We start from the raw sequence: 24,192 nt of genomic DNA on the forward strand, positions 1-24,192 counted from the left end.
TTAAAAATCGGCTGACAGAACGCGTAATCGGCCACTTTTCCGTATCACGGTGTTTTTCGGCCCTGTAGACACCGCTCCGGGCGGTTCTTTCCGTCACGGCGTGCACGTCGGAACGCAGAAAACCGGCCGTGTAGCTTTAATGACGCTGGGTCGATTCGCCGCGGTCGATATATCGTCGCCGGCGATGACGAGCCGATGGAGAATCGACGATTTATTACAGGGATTCTGTCCGAGGCCGAGTTTTCCATCGTTCAGGCCCCCGCTCTTTGATCGATCGGGTCTTTTATCGCGCGACCTTGAACCCTCAACAGGTGTCGGTGTGCCGTACGAATTGATTTCTATTTTTCCAGGCCCGCGCGAAATTATTCGATTATGCCCAGCGGGCTCGCTAACAAATGGACCGCCATTAAGGCGTTCCGACAGATTCTCTTTCTTCCTCTCTCTCTCTCGATCTCTTGCTCGCAGTGAGGCTCGCCTGTTGAACCGTGTTCGTTCTTCATCCCCCTTTTTTTCCACGTTCGCCGTCTTCTGAATTCGACGCTGGATCCGAGAACGTGACGCGACTTTTTCATGCGAATATTTCCGCGGCGAAACGGCGGAGCGCGCGACCATTTTGGCGAGGCCTTCGCGAAAAGTGGAGCGAAGACACCCTCGGAATCGATAATCTTTTAATTCGCTGCTTTCACTGATTGGGAGCTCCCGAAGCTCCTGTCAGCACTCCGCAATGGTCTAGTTTTGTATATTTTATTCTTTGCTGTTGCACATTTTCTGCGGAAATTTTCAATTTGAGACTGTAGATCGACATAACAGCGATCGATAGACTGCGGATTTTATGCATTTATAACAAAAATGAACAGCCGCAATTTTAAACGGTGGAAACATTCGAAGAATCTAAAAGTATGGACATATTAATTTCGTTCTGTTAACAGTATTAAAGGAAGTAATAAATTTTTATGTGACTCCAGAATCTTGTAATTCACGAAGAAAAGTTTTATTTTGCATAAAGATCCGCAGTCTAGTGATCAAAGAGCAGCTGTGATTTTGAGAAGAACGATCAGAGATTGAAATCATATATTTCTTGTTTCGAGATATTTCAAGGAAAAATGTATTCCATACAATGTCGAAAAAACAAGCACTATCTAACGGTTCATTTTTGACAATATCGTGAAAACTACATTGAATTAATTTCGTTTAAAATGGATCAGAACCAACGGGTGCATCGAGTTTTATAGGTGCGAGCACGAGCACACGAAACCACGGCGTTTCGATGGCTCGCGCGAAAAACGATCGCCGTTCGTGCAGTAATATCGCAATTAGCGATAAGTCGGTTGGGCCCCGGGTCGGTGTCGGGGCCCTGGCCACTCCGCTTTTACGAGGAATCGCGTCGTTATTCGTGATTTAGGTATTTGAAACGCGCCGGGACGTCGGATTACGAGTTGCTCTCGGGGTCTCGGCTTTCTTGTTTCCCATTAGAATCGAATTTCGTGCGTATCGTTGTGTAATGAAACACGCGAGCGTTTATAGTATTCCTCGCGTTACGCATGCCTAACGTGCATACGTGGAAATCGAAACATTGGATTTAGCGATCGGCGAACAAACGAGACCCGAGAGGCCCGTTCCCACGGGACTCTTCGATTTGCCTTTCTTTTGTTTGCACTTCGCGACTGCAACTCGATCCTCTAATCAACCGTTTGGCAGGTACTCGCGTAACAAACAACGAGATAAGGTCGGACGATCTTGCAATACTCGACAACATCGAATCAAGTTTGTCTGTCGAACTGGTCGCTGCAAAAATCTTATTCATTTCCGAAATATCGCTAACCAGCCACGACGAAAAATTGTGAAATTGATTTTCTCTCAATTTCCAATCGGTCCCCACCTCTCTAAAAAATCCCCAAAGGGATGATTCGCGAATCCAGGCAAGCCGTGAGCTCTCTCACGCCGACACCGGAGCTTCAACCCCCTCGAACCCCCCGATTAAATAAGAAAAAAACGGTGGATCCAGGGTTGGGTACTCGACGACGGGTTCCGGGGAACGATTACTCAAATTTCTCAGCGAAAGGAGTGTCTCGTGTCTCGGTTTTCCGTCGGCGTACCTCGTCGAAAGGGAAACGATGATCCCTTTCCACCCTTGGTCTCTCGACCCCTTCCGGAAGAGGAAAGGGCAACAGGGTATAGTGAGAAAAGAGGAAGAAGAGAAAGGGCTCGGCCCTAAAGGAGCCAGGCAACCCCGTCGGGTCACCGGGTGAATACCGTTTTACCGACTATTAACTCACTTTTACCCTGTTTTCTTACCCCCCTGGCTTACCAAATGGGGTGAGAGAGGGAAAATCAACGGAGAGAGGACGATAGAGGGAGAGAGATTCGATCTTCGGAAACGAGGGGCGAGCCGCACGGTGTTTTTCTTCCCCCTTTCCTCGAGGTTTCTTGCGTAATCTCTCCTTTTCTTTGGCCCTGCAACCCCGGGGGTAGATTTTTTATTTTATTTCTTCTCTCTCACCCTCTTTATTTCCGGGAGGAGATCGCGCGTGCAGGTAGCCGGCTACCTGCGAGATCGTGGAAAAAAATACGCGAGTTTTTCGGGGGCCACGGTCGATTTAACCCCTGAGAAAAATCGCGCAACCCCCTCTCCCCTCGTTTCCTCGACACGGCTGTATCGACAGTCGGGGTTAACCGATTTCTACGGCGAGATTTTTCCGGAATCCCCCGGACCATTTAAACGCTTAAGTATCTCGTAAAAATGGGGTGCGGCGAGCAGCGATTTCTTTTTTTTTGCTTTCTGCAGTAAATCGGAGTCGGGTGTCACGGATCTTCGTTACGCGATCTGGATCTTTCACCCCTTAAGTGGCAGAAAATTGATAATTTCTCGGAGACTGAGAAACTAATGCTGGAATGAAATTTATGCTCGACAGGTTTCGGTTTTTTTTTCTTTGAGAGGGTGGGGGGCATGAGAGATGTTCGTCTTAAGTGAAGAGTCGTCGATCAAATCGTTGATGGCTGGTTAGAGACGCGAATTGACTAACTTGATGGCGAATAAAGATCTGCAGATACTTAGCAAGTGCGTGCAGCACACCGAGCATTCCCGGCGGGTAAATTTGTGTCTCTGTAAAATTCAAGGTATGCAGCCCGGACAATAAATGAATTTTTACGCAGCTTTTTGCACCGTGTTAGGTATACATTGAACGTGTTCGTAAAATTTCTCGGCTATCTGCTAGAACTGTAGGAAACGCGGGGGTTTCGGTTCTATCTTAATCAGTCGTTAAAATCGAGACTCGTGGTATGCGATCCTAACAATAAACGAATTTTTACGGTGTATTTTTCCGTGTCGAACAAGTTTGGATGTCTTTAGGAAATTCTTCAGTGTCTTTCCGAGGGGCATCACAAGTTTGTAAAGTATTTTAATCTGCGGGGAGATCGAATTATCGGTTTTACTGGCTGTAAAATCCGAGAAGACGATTCTTTTTGGGAAAATTCGCTTTTCAACGTTGTACGTTTTGTTAACGATAACGACTGGCTCGGAGAAGCCTTTCGAATCGAACGTTTGCTTATTGCAACAAGTTTCAGCGGAAACGCGTGTCCGACAAACGTAACAATTATTTTCCCAGACGTTTCGATTTCAACGAGCCACCCCCAACCCCCGTGGTCTTTAACAGGGTCATTTCTTACCGCGGTTTTCTCTGTTCTTGATTTTTATCAATCGGCCGGGGCCGATGTGGAGCAAAGATGAAACGGAGAACGTCGCGAGAGGAAGAGAAACACAGGATCCCCGCGGCGAGAGCTCCTCCACGGGGTCGGACCTTAAAAATCGAGTCGATTTAAGGATCCGGCCCAAGACGCACAAGCATAACGCCGGGCCTGCATGCGATCCCTCAGGAATATCTCCCGCGGAATCCATTTAACGCTGAAACGTGTACGAAATCATTTCAAGTCACCTCTCGCGGCCCTTCGCGCTCCCTCGACCCTTCTTTTTTATCGGGCCTCGAACACTTATACCTCGCTCCTACACATTTTGTTATTCGAGTTCTTTTCGCTGAGAATACTCACGATGCGATTCGGTGTATTTTTCGATTCGAGAATCCTCAAAAACTTCAGAAAAACTAATATTTCTAGAAGGGAACAAATCAATGTCATCTCAGCAACTCCACTTGTCTAATAAAAATGAGTTTAACCAATTCACTCGCCAACAGCATTCCTCCCCAATCAACGAGTTAAAATATTTCCGACTTTCAACAGCTACCTGCCGCCGATAAATCTTGCCGGAACCTCGAGAAACGAAATTTCCCATTTCACTCCGAAAATTAAGGCAATCAGTCTAAAGGGCCCATAAATTCCAAAAATCCACAAGTGTCTGAACGAGTTCAATTAAAACCTCCGGCAGCCGGTCTCCGGCTTGGAGAAACCCGGGGGAATAGAGAACACTTTCCCACAGAAATCAGTCTCCTAAATTATCTCGGAGGATAGTCATTTTTCATCGACGACGGTATCCGTCTCGTTAAACGACGCCCTCGGATCGGAAAAAAAGGGAAATCCCGTATGCCAACGGGAAACGGTGAAAAACCTGGAGGGGATTCGAAAGAACCTTAGGTAAAAATGACGCCTAAGGGGTTGCGTAATTTCTCGATAGACTTTGCCGTGGCACAAGGTGGGGTCCCATTCGAGATGTATTCCCTTTTCATCCCTTTTCCCAATTTCCGAGTCTCTCCTTTTCTTTTCGCGGCCACGGAATCGACTGGCCAGACCCTAGACCTAGACAGGCGCAGGTACAGAGAACCCGAGATCGGGTTTTGATGTTCTCATGGATCGTCCGCGCGCGAATAAATCCTGATAGATCTACCTGAGATCCCCCCCGGGACATTAAAAACGGCCTGGCACCTTCCTTGAACTTTTTACCCCCGGACGAGGCAGTCTTTAAAAAATAGGGGATTGTTGGCGACGGTCGTTGGGGGGTTTAACTGACTGTCAGCGTGATTAGTAGACCACGGTGAAAATAGAATTCAATGCTGTAATGTTGTTTTTAACGTAACACAGTCGTTAAGGAATGAAATCAATTTTTACATTATTCCTAAACAATGCAAAACATTTTTATATTGCATAAAGTTCCGCAGTGATTAGACTGCAAGAATTTGAAATTGCAGATTTTCATTTATTAATCCTTAGCACTCGAGTGGCGACTCTGGGGCGCCACTAAAAATTGCTGTACCATTATTCAAAATATTGTTTACATTACTAAATATGTCAGTATCTATTCAATTACTAAACATTTAAGTATTGCGCGAGGTATTATATCGATTTCATATTCATACAAAGAAAAGAATTAATATGGAATGGAATTATTCTAGGTCGAAAGTAATGTTTAATTTTCCAGTTAAAATAGGTCCGAGTGCAAAGGGTTACTGGCAGAATGTTAGAAAAATAATTTCAGGCTTAACTCGAAAATATCTAACCTCCCAATCTAGGAATTCTATTTCAAAGAAAATTTGAACCTTTTGAGTTTGAACAGCGAATTTGGAGATTCCGAATAACTGTCGCGAAAAATACCCAATTACCAATATCAATAAAATGGCGTCTTACATGCTGAAGACGTAGAAAGATCGCAATTTACCGTTTAAGAAAATCAGTTCTGGTTTACGGGCGAACGGTTGCGTTCCGGAACAGGAATCAAAGATTCTATATTTGTTTTGCTAGTCCTCGTGTGATAGTTAGGAAGAGGGGATGGAAATCCTCGGGTCTAGGTGACCCGAGGAGCAGATGTACCTGCTCGCAGTCGATTGCGGCTTTTTCGGGATCGAGACGTCTCAATTTCACGTGTCTAGATCCTCTCCAACCGGCAAAAACTCACCCTCAGTCAGCTTTTTTTCCGGCACGAAGTCGCTGCGCTGCTATTCGCCGATCGGTCTCGCTGCGTTCGACCAATCGGCGCGACGATCTCTCTATCCCCACTCTGTTTCCGCGAGACTTTCCGAAATCTTGGAAAATCCGAGAGGAAGAGACAGTCTCGGCGCGGCGTCCTTGCGAGGAGGAAGTCCTGCTTGCCGTGGGAAATTGGGGTAGGTAGAGGGGATGCGAGAGGGTTGGTGCATCAACATCCGGTGTTGCAATTAGAACCGTTGTTTTGTAATGGATGTGATTGAAGTGCCCAGACATGATTTTAAGTGAGAAGTTTGCGAAATGGACGTCATTTAGAAATTTATTTTATTTATTAGCAAGTTCAACGTAATTAGATATTGAAGTTTTACTTTTATCTTTTATTTTATTAATGCGAAACACGTTACCGAAAAATCTAGAATGATAAATGTTAACTCACGGGGGTTAATATTTTGCTGTTTTGTGTTTCTGGGTAGGGGGTTGAAAAAGGACAGCTAAGATGACACTGGCGAGCTACTAAAAATTCTAAAAACAATTTTACTATTTAAACATACACTAAAGCACAAGGATTTGCTGTTTCAGTAGTTCAAGCGGTAAAATAAGGGATGAAAGTCGGCTTGACTTCGGTTTGGACTAACGTGGTCGATTTATTTTTGGTTCCAGGCAAGGTGAAAGTGAAAGAGGAAAAGGATGCGTCGTCGATGGCGCCAGGAAGCCCTCCTACGCCACCTCACACCCCTCAAAGCCCGCCCCGGCACAATCCACCGCCGAGCAACCTGTCTCAGTCCTGTCAAACATCGAACGCCAACTCTCCGAGTCTACAGCAGCAGCAGCATCAACAACAGCATCCGCAACAGCAGCAACAACATCAAGAACCTCCGCACCAGCAACATCAACAGCAACAATCTCTCCACGCGATGGCGAACACATCCCTCAGCCAAATTCTCGTGCAGAATCCCGCGCTCGCTCAACTGTTGCAGCAAAATCCGGCGATACTCTCGCAGAATCCACAGCTAGCGCAACTGTTGCAGCAGAATCTTCAAGTTCAGATGGGCAGCGCTCTCTTCCAGAACGTTCGGAGGGAGGAACCTGAAGAATCGAGGGTGAGTCACTTGAACAAATTAATTAGACGAGGGGTGCTTTTCATTCTCCCCCGCCCCTCGAAACTTCGCACTCCCTCGCCGCGGGTTTTATCGTTCTCTCGCCATGGAAATCGACTGTTTCGCTTTTTTTTCTCTTCATTTTCTCTCACGTTTTTTTGCGATCCCTGACTCGATTAGATTGTGCTCGAGGGTGGCCGTGGAGCGGCGTGTTGACTGTGGAATTTTTTTTAACGGGGCAAACGAGGTTTAGGTTAGGGGGCGAAGATGCACACGTGTGCCGATGAACTGGGGTTAATTGTTTCTGCTGATTGTTCCGGAGGAGGAAGGGGATGCGTTGTTCTGCGACATTCTTCGAACTGTTTTATTAGACGATTGCAGCAGTTTATTAGAATTTTATTTTCAATTCGGGCGCGAACTTATGCAATCATCTGATAGAATAATTTTTCTAGACAGGGTTGTGTTGCGTATCTTTAATAATAATAAAAGGCAAGATCTGATATTTAACACTTTACCTACCGGATACCTATTAATAGGATTTTCGATAATTGTGCTGTGCCAAAAGGAAGCATAGAAATTTTCTTTAACATTGCAATCTTAAATGAAACTATTAGATGACGTTATTAAGGGTGACTTGTTAGTTCACAATGAAAATTGCTGTTGCTATTCAAGGGTCCATTAGAAAGGGTTTAGCCATGTACCATAGATAGGAACTAGACTGCGGATCTTTATGCAAAATAACAAATGTTCGCATTGATTGCAGGACACTTTAATTATCCTACTAAATTGAAACTGATACATCGATGTCGTTAAATATTTATAACGCGTCCACTGTTCCAAATTGTACGCGCCCATTTCCGCCAGAAATGCATAAAATCCGCAGTCTGGACAAATCGAGCTTGCTTAATCGACGAGATAAAAATGCGCGCAAGTGGACGGTGATTAATGCGAGGGTAGAAAAATTGAATTTCACGATAGCGAGAAGGTCTGGAGTCGTTGCGAATCGAGGCTCGAATCGCGACGCTCGAGGACGTAGATCGATTACGGTCGTGTTTCGCGAACACCGGCACGGTTGATGATGACGTGACACCGGATTGTCAACATGCCGGCGAGCATCTGCTACAGCGGTTGGATTTCGTTCAACTTGTTTCCACTTTAACGATCAACGCGCCAAGAGGCCATGACGGTGGCGCGCGCGACCAGCCAATTATATGAAAATAATTGTCCCGTTTTATTGGCGACTCGCAGTATCGTAAACCAGCGAATAATCTCGAGTGAAATATTGCCTCGGACTACCGCGGCATTTATTAAATAATTAGATTCTTCGCTAGTTCGCAACTAGCGCACGTGTTCGCGAACAGTTTAAAACCATCGCGATTCCACGTCCGACAATTAACATCTTGTATCATTAACCGTAGTTTTTCACTCGTTGGATAGCTGAGAAGCATTTTCACATTTTTTTTTCAGAATTTTTCCGCTTCGTTAAAAATAGTTGTGAGTCGTTCCGCGTTCAGCAGACTAACAAATCGTGCTCGTCGATCTTTTTCCGAGAAATTGAACCGCGGCCAACAGCAACATGTAGTACAGAATTGATGACTTGATGATACGTTTGTCGCGAAATTCGCCTGTGTCATTCGACGATCGTTCTTTCAATGGATCTCCGGTTTTCCGAAGATTTTCTTCGAACGATCTGCTGACAGATTTTTAGAACGCATTCGATAATTCGTGTATCCGTTGCTTTGTTTGCACAGACGTTTACAGCCGATTTGCAGCCGATCGCGCTTCTATTTACTGCAATAATATGCACATAATCGCGTATCGAATGATGTTACCGAAGGGTGTGTCGGAGGACGGCGCGGAATGTAAATTGTTCGTTTAGAAAGTTAATTCCTCAAGGTCTGACGCAATCTGCTCGAAAATATAGCCGCTAATTCACCGTTCGCCGCGTGAAATGTTCTCTCGCTCGAAAGTGCATCGAAACGATTAACTAACAAAAAAATAGAATTTTTGTTTTTTTGAGAAATTTTACGTTCTTCGAGGAGTAGTCGTGGGTTATCGGTATTCTTTTATTGTGAAAATTTCCTTGTTATTCTCCGAAGGTGATCGTTGGACTTCGTAGAAAGTAAGGTTCGATCCAGCCTCGCTCACGAAGCCGATTATCGCAATTAAACGCCATAACTAGAGATAAATTCGTTCGATACTCGTGTTGCGACACAAGACCACGTCGGGGTTAATAGGCGTCCGTGGCGTCGGCTAGGGTTAATGGACTAATCGACTAATTGAAATTCACGGGAACGTGAAATCCACCGCGGCTATCAGATCCATCAATTTTTACTCCATTATTAACTTTTTAGTACAATGGCTCGGTCCTCTTTCTCTGCTTCCATTCAAAATCGCTTCATCTTTATGCATTTATGGCTTTCGAAAGTGTTCAACAAATCTAGAATATAAAATTCGACAGAGTTTAGTACAATCAAGATTCAAAAATTGCATAAACATCCGCAGTCTAATCATCACTGTCAATTTCCAGTCGCGTTTCAAATCGTTTCGGATAAGAACATTAAAACCCGATTCCGATTTCGGATCCTCGAGCAGCGATAAGATAAAGGGTTCGATACTGTCCAAATTTCACGGGGAAGCTTTATTGCCGTAGCCGGCGATCGTTCCTCTCACGGTTATTTTATCGCGACGCGAATCGAGGGGAAAGGAATCATTGTTCTCGTTTATTTTATGGGAACCACGTCTGAACGAATTAAGGTCAAGAATCAAGGGACTCTTTCGACGCCGCAGATTACGGCAACGGATATCGCGGCGAATTATTGTCCGCGGTTCCACGAACCCTTGAATTATTCTAACGCTGCTGTAGCGGCGCGGCGCGCTCACGATTCTTTGCCGGCTGTCGACGACTCGTCATCCAGTCATCAAAACGTGCCGGTGATTCACCCACCGGTGCCCTCGAACTCCCACCGGTCTGCCTCGATGATGCTCTAAAATTCCTTCTATGGAACCATTCGTTCGTATTCATCTGGATCCATATTCCAGTTAAATAATATCTGAGAATTTCAGATTCTTTCAAATTTTGCTTCGATGCAAGTAGAGACAATGAATCGCAAAAGAAAATTCACGAGTCCCACAGAAGGAAGAATCAATTTCGGAGTTTCTCGTAGGTACGGGAAAATTGTTGCCGGGCACGATCGGAGGGGAAAAATGGGAAATCCACGGGAAAGCGACGGGTCCCAGGGATGGAGCACGACGGCAACCGGTGGCTTGCACGGTCCCGTCGAGCGGGTACGCGCGTGTACGTGCCGGTCGAGCCTCGGAGGAGACACGAAATGGGCCCGGGAGGCGCTCTCTCGCTCGGTGTATCGCCACGCTGGAATCCCATACGGGGAGAATTGAAATTATTCCCCCGATTTTTGTCGTGTCGTTTACATTATTTTCGCCTTTGAATATTAATGGGCATATGCTCTCCGGCGTTATGGCACAAGAAGTAACAACGGCGTATAATACTCGACTCTTAACGTTATTCTATTGTTTGCAAATCAGCTCTATTGTTTTCTCATATACCTCTATACTCTCCCGGTTCCCTCTTTGCCCTCTCCTCCCCCTCTCCCGCCCCTTTTCTCTCTGTTTAGCTCTCTGTCTTCTCTCGCACAGCTCTTCTCCCTACTACTTCTTTCTGCGTTTTCCCTCTCCTTCTCTCTTTCTCTGTCTATACACTCTCCTCTCATTCTTGCAATACGTTCTTCCTTTTCATGCTCGATCTTCTTCTTCTCCGTCTTCTTCTTCTTCTTCGTCGTCGGTGTGTCGTCGTCGTTGTCCTCTCGGCGGCGTACACAGGCTACAGCATTTTCTATTTGTTTCTATGATAGTCGTTTCCTTCCTCTGACTCTCCACTTCTTCTCTTGTCTTCTTCGTCTTCCTCCTCTTCTTCTTCTCCTTCTTCGGTTTCTTCGCTTTTGTTGGCGAGATTCAAACTGTGGGATCCGCGCGGGCTACTCTGCAATCGAAATCTGCTTTGTGGAGCTTCGTGCTCGATTTGCACGCTCCACAGTTGCACACGGAGACTGCGCTCGAGGTCTCGAACTCGCGGAACTTGGAAAATAGACCCTGCGAAACGATCCCAACTTGTTCCCGACTGTTCAAACTTACAAAACACATCGAGCTTGTTATCTCGACCGGAGAGAATTTATAATGGAACATTAAATTGCATCAACGAACTTACATGAATCAACGTTCCTTAAAAATTTGTCCGACGACGATTACGACGGTCTTGTTTCGAAGGATGATCGTTTCGAACGAGTACGAGGTGGTTTTTAATTGATTCTTCCTTTTACAGCGACGTCTCGGATTAGATGAGGTTGTAGGAATGCGGTGCTAGGTGTGTGTGCCAGAAATTGAGATCGTTCGGTGTGATAAATGAAGACTGTCGAGAGATTTAGGCGGCTCTCGGAGAGGCATTTATGGGTGTGGACCAATACCTTACGGTCTTCAGCGATTTTCCAACGATTCCGAAGCAACTGAAAATTCTCCTGCGGCCAACATAATATCAAAACTTTGCTACCTTTGCAGAACTTTTCTCGATCGTATAATATTTCGAAACACAAAACGATGAAAATATGAAATCGATCGGCGGAATCGCGCGCGATTTCCCGCGGAAACAGCGTGTCGGCGACATTCTTTCCGGCGCATTGCCATGCGATCCGCACGCCGATCCGTAATATTGGGCATCGAAGGTCGACGATAATTATGAGCGCGGAATATAAATGGTCGATCGTCGGCCGAACGGGGGATCGATGGAACGCGATTGCCGTGCACGTGAGACGCGTTCGATCTTTCTCGGGGACACAGATGAGGAGAAAATCATCGTCGACGGACTTCTTGCGTATACAACAACGCGTTCGGATAGCAAAATATGGAAACGAAACGGACGCGATCGTCCGCGAGGGTAGGAGGTGATGGCCGAGGATGGAACACGACCAGCGATGTGGCAATCGCTTCATAAATTCAGCGACGCATCGCAGATACGGCTTCGGAAATCGTACAGGATTCGAATAATTTGTACCGCGATAAGGCTTCCGGCAACTGGCGTCTGTTCCGAGCTGGTTCTCTTGCCAACTTGCCTCTGCTTCTACGGTTTTCTCTCGTATGGTTCACCCTTAACCCTCCCCCTCTCCCTAATTAGTATTCTGACTGTTTCTTTGCGAGAAAAGAGTCAGAATTGCGGGAAGTCTAAGGCAAAATGAATATATTTTTAACACAAATGTGTATTTTGCCGAGTCTTTAATTCAATTCTGCCAATTCCTTCGGAAAGGCCTCGCATACCAGTCAAGCACTGCAGAGGCAACACACTGTCAAAATCCGATAAGATTATGGTCGATCAACGTCCCCAAAGATTTACAATCGAGACGACGTTCTCCCCCGTGGTCTATCAATAAATTAGCCACTCGAAACCTACAAATAAATGAACTCTCCATTAAGATTACACTGCACGGCTATTTATTCCTGAAATGTTTCGGTAACAACAAATTTATCGTTTCTGTTATTTCGTTTGCCGAACAGATTTATCGCAGCGGGATTTGCAGCACGCGTAATTGTTTCTAGAAGCGTTATCCGCCAGAGAAAATTGGGTCGATGCAACTCGCGCTTGCATCGCGGGGCGAGGTCGTCGACCTTTCGATGCGACTAAGTATTCCGATTCCTTGGACGTTTTTCGAGGAACCGGAAGTCGTTTCCGGTTCACCTAACGTCCCCGAGAGGATGTCGTAACGATAAAGACGCCTGATCCCTGTCGCCGTGAAAATCCGACGGGGGAGCAAAGGTTAACGACTCGAATTATTCGCAGGATCGTACCTACATTTGCCACTGAATTTACTGCAATTTTGTGCGTTTTTGACGAATACGAGAATGAAAATTCAAAGTTGGGAATATAAAAGCATCTCCTTCAAAATAGTAGACTTTTAGTCTCGAAAATCCTCGATTTCTAAAAAGCAGAAAAATGTGAAAATGCAAGTTTAGACAGAAACATTATTAAATCACGCCGCTCCACAAATTTGTAAAAGGTTAACGACTCGAATTCTTCGTAGAATCGTAGCTACGTTTGCCACTAAATTTACAAAATTGGGAACATAAATATATGTTGTTAAAAATAGTAGACTCTTAATCTGGAAGATCCTCGAACTTCTAGACAGCAGAAAAATTTGGCAATGCAATTTCAATCGTGAAAGCATATAATAAAAATATAGAAATTATACAAAACTATAGATTCGAGAAGAGGGGGCGGTTTCTGGGAAAGATCGCCGCGGGGCCCGGATAATTTGGAGGGTTTTCGAACGACACGTGTCGCTCGGTCTCATAGAATCGTTTGCCCGTCCCCCAGAGTCTGCGTGGGCGGCCCCCCTTTCGTCCCCGTCGTGAGCACGGCCCTGAGCATGCTGGTGCATTGTACATCGTAATGTATTTTCTTTTAGGTACCGCCGACAATAGCGAGCCTGGCGGCGATGAAGGTGGAGGCAGCTGACCCGAAGGTTTCCGGTGAGTTACTATTTCCTCCTCCTTGCGGAATTATCGGGATCGTAATTAGATTCAAATCGAGTCCCCGGCGTTCGACGACCCTGCTCGCCTCTCTTGCGAAGAGGAAGGGAGACGAACACGAGAAACAAAGAATGATAAAGGGAAAAAAATCGGCATATTGAAGGGGAGGGGGGAGAGAGTGCGTGGGCGTCGAAACGAACGATGATCTGGTTCGATCAGATTCGGTGCCCGTCGCTCTTCGTATTCTCCTGATTTCATCTTGCTCGTCTTGTTCAGCCAGGAAGCACTATATTAAAGAAAAGATAAATCTCTAAAAATCATGTTCGCAAGTGATCCGTCCACCTGAAATGTAAATCGAAAGATTAGTCGATTATTTGTGGTCTGAAATAACTGTTTCAAGAGGTAGTCACAGCTTGTTCGACACGTTTCTGTATGAATTTTAATCCGAGCTCGAAATGGCAGATTTACTGCGACAGCGATGGGGGTGCAACAGGTGGTTCCAAACTTCATGGCTCCGGGAAACGTTAATCGAAGGGCAATTTCCGTTGAATATTCCTGGATATTACATGCAACGTGTCGCTTTATAAACGAATATTATTTGCAAATCGCTAAAACATCGATTAATTTCTGTTTCTTCTGAATCAGCGCAGCATATTTTTATTTCGTACAAAATGCTATTCGACAAAGAGCTCGAAAAAAGAATATAGTAGCCGAACAAAATTAATAAAAATGACTATGTATTTCAGGAAGATTGATCGCGTAGTTTCCGGGGCTGAGGGGGCGCGTCTTTCCGAATTATTTAAATTCGTGCACAATGGTCCCGCATCTGGTCGGCCCAATTATCAATTCCCACGGTCACGTGACGTCGAATCGGTGAATCTGTTTGGACGAAGGACAGGGGGATAGAGAGAGAGAGAGAGCATAATCTCTGTCGCTCTCGCGAAGTACCATAGTGTACTCCTCTCCCGATCTCCGTCCCATCTTCTCTATTTATTCGATTGAATCGGTGCAGGCTGGTGAAACGCGTGCAACCTGACGAAACGAGAGTCCGTGTCCCATGCTTTCAGCGTTTTGTGGCCGGGGGCTCTTCCCCCTTTATTGGAATATCCGCCCACAGCATTATGGGAATTATCAAGGAAATGGGATGAGCGCAAAGTGGGTCCCACGAGGGGGCTGAAGGGGGTTTTGCCGTGGGCCGCGGACGATCGGGAAAGAGAGGAAGAACGCCGGCGTGGAAACGGATTCATATGCAGGTCCCCCATACACACACCCACCCCCGTTCCATTCGAAAAAAATTACGCCACTGATGGAGAAATTACACGTCGTGCTCCGTCGGCCGTGGAATCGTCATTCTCTATACGCTGGGATGATGCTGCGAAAAAATAATCGATGTACAATCTAGCGAAGCTCCGATGAGGGCTCGAGATTACGGCTTTCGGAGATCCTCGTTAAAAGCACGCGGAAGGCCGGTCGCGGCCGGTGGGGATTTTCAGTTGAAAACGAAGAAACGAATCAGCAGTGACAGCGGAAATTACGGTAATCGGTTGACAAAGGATGGTCGGGTTTGGAGGGGGAAACGTGAGAGACAGTGGGCGGCCTCTCTCGGTGTCTCTGTAATCCAGAGACACATTCCCACAATTTCGGATCGTCCAATCAACGTCTCGCACTCCCGGACGATATTAAGCTCGTCGTCGCGAGATCCGCGCTGAAACGGAATAAAATAAAATTGTGCGTTGCCTGTGTCGTGTGTAGCGCTGCCGTTCGCCGACACGACAATAAAAAGAGAATGAGAGAGAGAGAGAGGGAGAGAGAGAATCTCTCGACTGGTACGCGCGCGAGCGAGAAAGAAGAAAACAACGCGAGAACAGAAAGAAAGACAGAGAAACGTGTAGAACAGAGGAGAAGAGCGCAAAAGGAGAAAGAGAGAGAGAGGACAGCAATCAAAGCTGATTAAGCCCACAACTGGGGAATCTGTGGGGCCAGTGTCTCACGCCAATCTCGCCCAATCAGCCGGTTGGCCGGGGAGATTTAAAAAATAGAATGCCTACTGTCAATTGTCCCATAATTTAAATAAATCGAATAAATGGACAAAGTGGCCAATTAGAGTAGTTGGTGCTTGCTGCTTTAACGCATTATTCTCTCTTTCTCGCGGTGTCTTCGGCTCTCTCCGGGTTCCTCCTCGTCCTCCACCCCCTTCTGCACCTCCCCGCCCCTCTCTCTTTGTTATTCACCCCCTCTAGTCTTTGGAGCCGCCACGGGACACCCTCTCTTTCAAACGCGTCTCCTTCGAACACTTCTTTCTTTCTGCTTCCTCTCTCTCTTTCTCTCTCTCTCTCTCTGCACACCGTTCTACCACGGATGATAACAGGAGACCCCCTCCACACTATCAGCTGCTGCCTGCTTCGCCGTTTTCGCGGTCTGCCCTATCACTCCGGTCGCAGCCGTTGTTCGACACCGCCCCGGCCACCTTGCACCGCGTTGCATCGCTTTGCATCGAGAGGTGCACTCCGAAGAGAGCGCAGTTGCGCCACGAATGCCTTGCGAGAGTGGGAAGCTCTGTACAGTGGCGCTTTCAATACGCCCCAGCCTTCCCAGTCGATTTTAGAAATCGGAAATAGAGTTTTTAGATAGGAAACGATTCGATCAGCTAGATACAAAAATTAGGAGAAAAGTTATCACTTGATCGCGGATTTTATGCGTTTATAAGTTTCCATTTCATTCCAGTATCTTTGAATCGATACAGAAAATTTTTATTTTGCACAAAGAGATTCGCAGTCTAGTTATCACCTTTCAATATCTTTTCTTAAGTCCGTTTCTCCACCAAGAAAAATTGGATAAAGAACGATAGCATCGCCGTGGCCGGTCAATTAAACCGGGATACCTTAATTCGAGGAATCGAATAACTTTTCCGCTCGATACAATCTGCTTTCGGATTTTCTGATGTAGAGTAATGGCGCGCGGTGGTCGATTTCGGTGTCCGGGCGAACACGAGCGAGCGAGAGAGAGCGAGACGAGGTCCGAGCAGCGAAGTTGCAAGGCTCGTAAAGTAGTATTGGGTCGGGGAGAGGTCCGTTGCCGCTCAATTAAGGTTTATCGCACGGCAATCGTGCGTAATAGACAATTTTCGGCGGGCCGTCGAATATTAATGCGACACGGAGCCGCCGTGCACTGTTAATTAAATTGTATTTAAAGTGAATTAATGACCGCGGCGTATCAACGAGCCTGTTAAGGCCGCGCCGTAAATGAATGTCGAACAGGTGCAGCCCCGGCCAGACGTCGGTCCTCTGCCGCGTACGTCGACGGTAATTGTTGAAGTCGTAAATTGCTTGTAATTGTTAAAGCCGGGCCGGGCGGGCCGCGTCGCGCGTTCGCTTCGATCCCGATGCTGAACTCGATCGACGATCGAGGAGCAAAGGCCGATCCGGGGTCACGGATTATCATTTAATTTCGCTTCGGGATGCTCCGCGGAATTCGGCTCATTAAAATTCGAACGATCGTTCGCTTTAACCCTTTGCACTCGAAGCGATTTTAATTCCAAGATTCAGACACTGATTAAACCTAGATCATTTTTATTTCATGTAAAATTGAACCGTTTGCAAATCCACAGAACACAGACGAACTTACTCGCAAAAATGATTTCCAACAAATACGCTCTCTCCTCCTAACAATTTTTCTGACCAGCGATATTTAAACTAATATAACTTCATTAAAAAAATTCGTACGACAATCGTTCTAAGCTCGTTTCAAAGCTTAGATCCTCCATTTCCACGCACGCCGGTTAGTTTTTTCAAAGAGATTTCTGTATCGTGTGGAATAATTAAGAAGAGAAGACATCTAATTTATCGGAGTCGGGGGACATTATAGAAATATTTCAAGAATTATGCTCCCTCCGAAAAGGAGCAGAAGGTGTTTTAATCGGGTTCTCCAAGGGCAGAGACGCTATTGGATCCTAAGCGGGGGTGGCGGCGGCGGGGCCGGCTCGTCGAGAATGCTTCGTATTAAGCGGCCAATTATGCGAATCTGGCTCATCTCGGCGGGCAAGGCCGGTGTAACGCATGTCTCGCAGGTAGATAAGGTACCTCTCTGCCTTCCCTCGTAGGTACGGTATACACCTACGTGGGCTGGCAGTCAGGCAGAGAGCCAGTCGGCCAGGCAAATAACAAATAAAGCATAAACGGGAGCTACAATAAATAACTGGTGCACCGCGCGTTCTCTGCATATACACTGTGAGGGATCCACGGGGCCCTTCGGGGCCTTTCCCCCTCTATCTCTCCTCTCTCTCTCTCTCCCGTAACCACCACCATGAAACGTTCGTACGCCCCCACCATAAGGCCCCCTTTAAGATCCATATATATGTCATAACGCGGACGCGAAGGGAGCCGGGCTTTGAGAAAAATCGCTCCTGACTTATGCGGTTGCCGTGAAAACGGATTTGGGGGATCGCTCGATCCTCTTTTGTGCTTCCTCGACTTTTTATCCCCGGGGTCCGAGCATTTTTTTCCTTTTTCGGGAATCGGCGAATTCTCTTTCTTCTTATTCGTTTCGTCGAGATTGATTCGGCCGTGCAAGGATTTTTCGACTTACCCGCGGCCCAGGTAGAACATCAAGAATGCGTTTCCGAGAGAATGCAAACAGAGGCCCGGGACCGAACCGTGTTCGCGGTTGATTGTGTTCGTCGGGGGAGGATTTCGCTCGACGTTGCCGACCGGGAACGTTAGTTAACGCGATTTTTTACCGTGAAGCCTTCCCCCTGTCTCCCCTGTTCGCCTCGGTCAGTCGCCGAAAGTCGAAATTGTTCTTTTAATCAGGCAGAACGTTGTTATGATAATCGGTCTCTCGGTTTTCTTGTGGTTCGCGAATTGTAATTTTGCTTAACAATGACCTTCCAACCCCTTTTCTCGTGCATGCATGATTCCTCTTTCATACGTGATTAAAACTTCCTTGTGATTAATAATTTTCTATGGAGCCAGGGGCTCGATGAATTTGAACTGTGAATGACACAGAACAGGATACGTACGCGAGCAGGAGTGGGAAGGGGAAGAAGAGCGAGTTTCACGGTCGATTAAAAAGCGTTTTAAGGTAATTCGAGGCGAGCTCCGTCGAGTTAACAGCTAAATAAATATTTGACAGCCGGATCTTCGATTCATCGTCGCGATTTTCATCCTCGCCTCGACTTTCTCGCCACGGTTATCCGCATAATTGGTTACAGATGCATTATTCTTCGGCCAGGCTCATTCCGCAGCCCATGCATAAACATTAAACTGTTACGACAAGCACGCACGCGGGCTCGTTCTCTTTTTCTCGCTCCGGGCCGAGGTAACGATTGTGTTTCTAATTTCGCCGATATCCCCGAGCCATTCCCGGCTGATTGAAAATGCCGTAATTATTTCGGAAACGGCGCGGCTTGTCTCTTTTGCAACTGCGCCGCCGTTGCGACTCTTGTCGTCTCGGAAATAACTTCGCAATTGCGGGACACACGACAATTCTTTGTTCTGGATATTCGATGTTGAGATAAAATTTTTGAAAATGTCGGTATCTAATCAATTACTAAATATATAAGTATTGTATGAAGTATTTTATCAATTTCATATTCACAAAAAAAGATATCAGTCGGAAGAAATGTTTAATTTGCAGCACAATTGCTCGAAGATTTCCGAAAATCATCTCCGAAAATCCTCCTCCGATTTTGATTAGATTCCCGGGGTAATTCGTCGCGGGGCAGAGAAGATTGGGCCTGAAGGGGTGCGCCGAGGGGGTCCGCGGGCCCATGGTCGTCCGATTTAGCAGCCGGCCTCGTAAAAACCCGGTCGAAAGCCGGGGCGATTCGAAATTTTATTATTTATATTTGAAATTTATTATCGCCCGGAGCGAGGCTCCAGGGGCCCGAGGAGAGGCCCCGTGTATTCTTTCCGCGGCGTTTCTACGGGGCTTGTTCCCCTTTCAGGCCTATTCGCCGGTCGGTTCTCGCGCCGTCTCGTCGTCGCCGGTCTAATTTATCGTTCCTCAACTTTTTATTAATTTCTTACCGCTCGCGGAATCGCGATCGCATTAAAAGGGAACGGTCCACGGCCGTTCAGCGGTCACCGAAATGCATCGGTACACAGACGGAATGCCGTCCCTAATTTTTCGCTCTTCTCCAGGCCCTCCCCCGTGCCCCTCCGTTTGCCAGGGGACCCATAGGTCCCCGTTTGTATCCCCTCCGTCCCCTCTCTATCCTCGTTCGCCCCTACTCTCCTCCATTCGGTGCCCTCCGCGGCGAATCCTCCGGCTGCGTTGTTGTTTTGCGCACGCGGCGCCCGCTGAGGATCCTACGGGGCCCCATCGATGCTATCGGCACCGACAGAAGAAACGCATTTTTCCGCAAACTGCCGCGCTGCTGGCGCCCACCCTAAACAGACGGGACCCCCGTAAAAAGAGACCGGGTTGAAAATTCCGCGGTTCGAACCGCGCGTCGGGATTTTTCACTCGCTGGAGAGGCTGATGGAGATTTGGGACCTACGCCGACCCATTGTGATTTTTGCGGTGGGGGACGGTCGGTAGTAACAGCAACGCTAAGTAGAAGCAGACAGATTAACCAGGCAAGTCGAATAAGTACGCTCCTATCCAGGGACTTAATGCCGGTAAAATTTTAATGCCAAGATTCTTTAACGAAACAATTAAATACCGGTATTTTTTCGGTTATTTCAATTCGAAGGATGCCCCAAATAAAAAGGAGCTATTTGCCACTTACTTCAGAACCCTCAAGAAGCACAGTCACCTAAACTATATACGTTTAGAATATATATACACAATATAAATACGTTCCGTCCGTAAAACCCTTCATGCGAAGGAACAAAAGTGCGAGTTCAAATTCAGGTAAATTATTGTATCCACTGATGACGTATCTACCTTGGATATTATTTCGTAATTAAAAAATTTGAAGTGAAACAATCTAAAGAAACTAAACATATAATATTTACTTCAGTTTGTATCAAGATGAATTATTAATTAGACATGTGAGAGTGGCGGAATACCTCGTTTATAATCGTGAAGCAGTTGCAACCGCTGATTCAAATAGCAGATTTGATGTATTTACGAAAACTTAAGACGATTGAAAAGTAGAAATACACGATTATCAACGATTCGAGATTATTCAAGGAAAAGTTGAACGCGTATCCGGCTTCCGTCTCGTGCGAGCTCTCTGAAACGGACGGATGAAGGAGCCGGCTCGAAGGCTTTGCGGATCGAGGCGAGACTCGGTGCAGTGGATCGATTAGTTAATCGGGCGCCGCGATAAAGTCGTATTCTTGGCGGTCGAAAAATCGCGAAACGTCCGCCAGGAAAAAACGGGGACGAGAGTGGTTCTCGAACCGAGCTGAAGTAGTGAAGCGCGCGTGACACGAGGTTGTCCGCTGAAATACGCTCTGCGTAAGAAGCCAGTTCTCGTAGAGGGGGGGACCAAGGGGGAACAGGAGAGACAGGGAGGGGTGGTGCGGTGGGCGCGTGTATCGTTTCGTTTCGATCTAGCAACGATGGATTCCTGAGTTTCGAGGACGGCATGCGATTGCCAATCGCTGTTTCCCGATACAAAGCCGATCGGGGCCAATCGCGCGGCCAACAAACATTGCGGCATTCGTAGCTTCGTTTCGCAATTCCCTTTTTCGAACTCCGTCACTTTTATTGCCAGATATTCTGGCCCCCCCTTGCAACCCCCGCCTCTCCTCTCGCCCATCTCTCTTCACCTTTTTCACCTTCTTGTTCCGTCTCTCTCTCTCTCTGTCTATCTCCGTTCTTTTCTATTTCTTTCTTTTCTCTCTTTCTTCCTCTTTCTCTCCACATCATCTCTCGGCCTCTGTTAGTCTCTCCACCGCTGGCCCGGTCTCGCGTTAATTATAGCGGACAGAGAGAACACTGGGAAAAAATATAAAACGACGTTCCCTCTTCGTCGCGCTAGGTGGCGGGACAACGATTCGTCATCCCCTTCTTCGGGAGTCACGATCGATCGACGTCGATCCTGCTGCAATTCGTTGGAATTGCTAGATCGCATATTTCCCCTAGATTTCTCGTTTTCATCTGTCATTTTTTAAACACTATTCTTTAAAGAAGGGATTTAAAGAAGGGACTATTCTTTAACTAATCTTAATTGATATTAAACTATCCATTCAGGCTGACACATTTATCTTAATTCGCGAAAAACATATATTTTATAACAAGTGTTTAACACTGTAGTATTAGTATACATGTCCACCAAAAGAAGGTGGCATTATAAAAGATGCAGTACAGAACAAAGCACATAAGTTTGCTTAATTGCCGAGCAAAAACTCGGCACGGAGCGAGGAAACAATTATGCCTCGAACACATCCCGGGATCTTTAAATAGAATCCAATTTCCCAAAGGATTATGCCGAGAACAGCCAGGATCCCACGCGTTACGAAACCGCCCGCACAACAATCGATCGTCGCGAATCGTTCGAGTTCCATCGCTCGCTGTAGCCTACACGGGTCCCGAAAAGACAGTGGAGTGGGGATTTCGGCGGGGCCCTGTGCATCGGTGGCCCCCGCGGTAGAGAGAGAGGGGGGCAAGTATCGCGGTGGCTCGTTTTGCTCGAAACCGGAATATTTCTTCTCCCTTTCCGGTGATTCTGGAATCTGAAACGCGGGGTCCGCGCATTCCTTTTTTTCCGTGGTACGGCCCCCACCCTCGTCCGGTTCGTTCCCCTTTTTCCTGACGGGGTTCGACGGGTCTTGCGGGGCTGGGCCCGGGGAAAAAAGGGCCCCGGCTAATTAATAGAGCCGGATTGAGGAGGCCAAGGCATGGAGGGAGGATCGACGACGCTCAGGTCCGTACGAAAAATAAAATGCGCCCCCCCTCGGGAGTAAATTAACAGAGCGGAGAGAGACCGAGCTGCCGCGAGCTAATTAATAGAGCAGCCAGGGGGAGGAGGACCAGAGAAGGAGAGACGAGGGGACCGGAGAAAGAGAAAGAGAATAGAAGGAATGAGAGAAGGGAGCCAGGATATCTCCGTCTCTCTCTCGTTTTCGCCCTTTTTTGCTGTGGATCCTCGAGGATCGCGCGGGGTCCTTCTTCCAACGACGATCGTCTTGTTTCCCTGGCCGTTGCGCGCTGGCTCGCCTTTTATGAATCGATTCGATTTATATTCCCGCACGTATAAATATTTAAGTATGCAATTAAACGCGGCGGCTGAGGATGCGTCGGCAAAACGAGGAACGCGAGCGTAATGATACGTCTGTCGATCGACTAACAGCGGAAATCTTGTTGCGGTTCGATTCTCTCTATAGTTCATTTTACTAGGGCTGAAATCTAGTTTGGGGGATTTTTTTGCTGGTACACGAAAGGCGGATACGTCGACTAGCCGGTTAAGGGTTGAATTGTGCGAGTCGAGATCATTAATTAATTAAGACTGTGATGTGGAGATAGTAAATCTATTATGGGTTGGAAACGAACCTGCTCGGCCTTTTGTCTGATTATCCGGCTATTAATAGGGAATTATTAGTTGCGAATAGACTCGGGACCAAGATGTTTTTCGTAATGGAGGTAATGGAGACCGCTGCGAGTCGCTCGAGATTTTTTTTCTGCCGATTCGGGGGAGATCGAAGTTAAATACACCGAGCGCAACGATCTAGGTGGATTCGTTTGAAAGGGCGATTTGTCAAACACTTTAACAGCTGCCGCACGCCGACAGCGTTATGGAGAGGAGCGAGAGAGAGAGTGAGCTAGCGAGCGAGCGAGTGTGTGTTATCGATTTTCACGAAGTAATTCAGACGCCATGCTCGTCCAGCCACGCGGAAAGCGCTTAATCCGAAACCCTTCGAACAGTTTTGCACACGTTAAACCGCATGAAACGTGATGTGACCCGCGCCCGGCTTGGGTTCGTTAGGAAACGCCTACCGGGTTTCGGGATTTTAATTTGCAAATTTTTCGTCGGCTCTATCTCGTTGTCTAAGAAACAAATCTAAAGAATGGACACTTGTTGTTTCGAACGAAATCGGTAATTCACTTCTCGAAATTAACGTGTCCGCGATACGTGGACGAATGAAATATTGCAAATTTGCTATTCGAAGAAAGTAAATCGAATTTCCCGGTGCCAGCGCTGTTGTGGAGGAGATTATCACGAACGAAACGAGCCATTGCGAGGTAGAACGTGAATAAAGAACCGCGACGACCCGGTAGACCGTAGAAAACGTCAGTTCGTACTCGAAGCGTACTTTGCGATCGCCCCGCGGCCCCTTTTCCACTCGTTTCGCGATTATATTCTCGAAATAGTCAACCGGATGCCGGCCGACAGCACGCTCGCGGATATTCCGTATATTTCTGGCGACCCTTTTTCCGACGAAAAGATGAAGGCGATCCAGAAATCTCGTCTCTGAAAAATCCTCGGCCAGAAAATACACCGAACATATTTTCTACACGTTCTCTGTTACAGCATGTTCAACCGCTGAAGTATTATTCCGATCAGAAAAGTTTAAACGCTGTTCGACGAAGGGTTGAAATGGTCAGTGCAAGGTCCACTTCGCGTTTGTTTGTTAAGCACGCGAATTTAATTTACATTGTATTACGGTGTATTTGTATTGCACATATTTTATAATACAAAATAGTCAAGACCTTGCATTTATAAAATCGCACGGGGGTCACTCGCATGTCATGGTGGAGAGGAAACACTGCTCCATATTTTCAAACCGATGGCTGCATTCGC

General features: G+C 46.8%; 1 protein-coding gene across 3 annotated transcripts in view; it reads left to right on the top strand.

The window, feature by feature from the left end:
* The window catches only part of LOC143215395 (zinc finger protein castor homolog 1), a 115,780-nt gene that overhangs the window by 68,646 nt on the left and 22,942 nt on the right, over positions 1 to 24,192 (top strand). For all 3 annotated transcript variants that reach the window (XM_076437505.1, XM_076437503.1, XM_076437504.1), the window contains 2 exons: positions 6,529 to 6,968; positions 13,436 to 13,499. In XM_076437505.1, coding sequence (XP_076293620.1) covers positions 6,529 to 6,968; positions 13,436 to 13,499 — 504 coding nt within the window. The remainder of the gene's footprint in view (positions 1 to 6,528; positions 6,969 to 13,435; positions 13,500 to 24,192) is intronic.

This window comes from Lasioglossum baleicum, chromosome 13, assembly GCF_051020765.1.
Source record: "Lasioglossum baleicum chromosome 13, iyLasBale1, whole genome shotgun sequence".
Classification (NCBI taxonomy): domain Eukaryota; kingdom Metazoa; phylum Arthropoda; class Insecta; order Hymenoptera; family Halictidae; genus Lasioglossum; species Lasioglossum baleicum.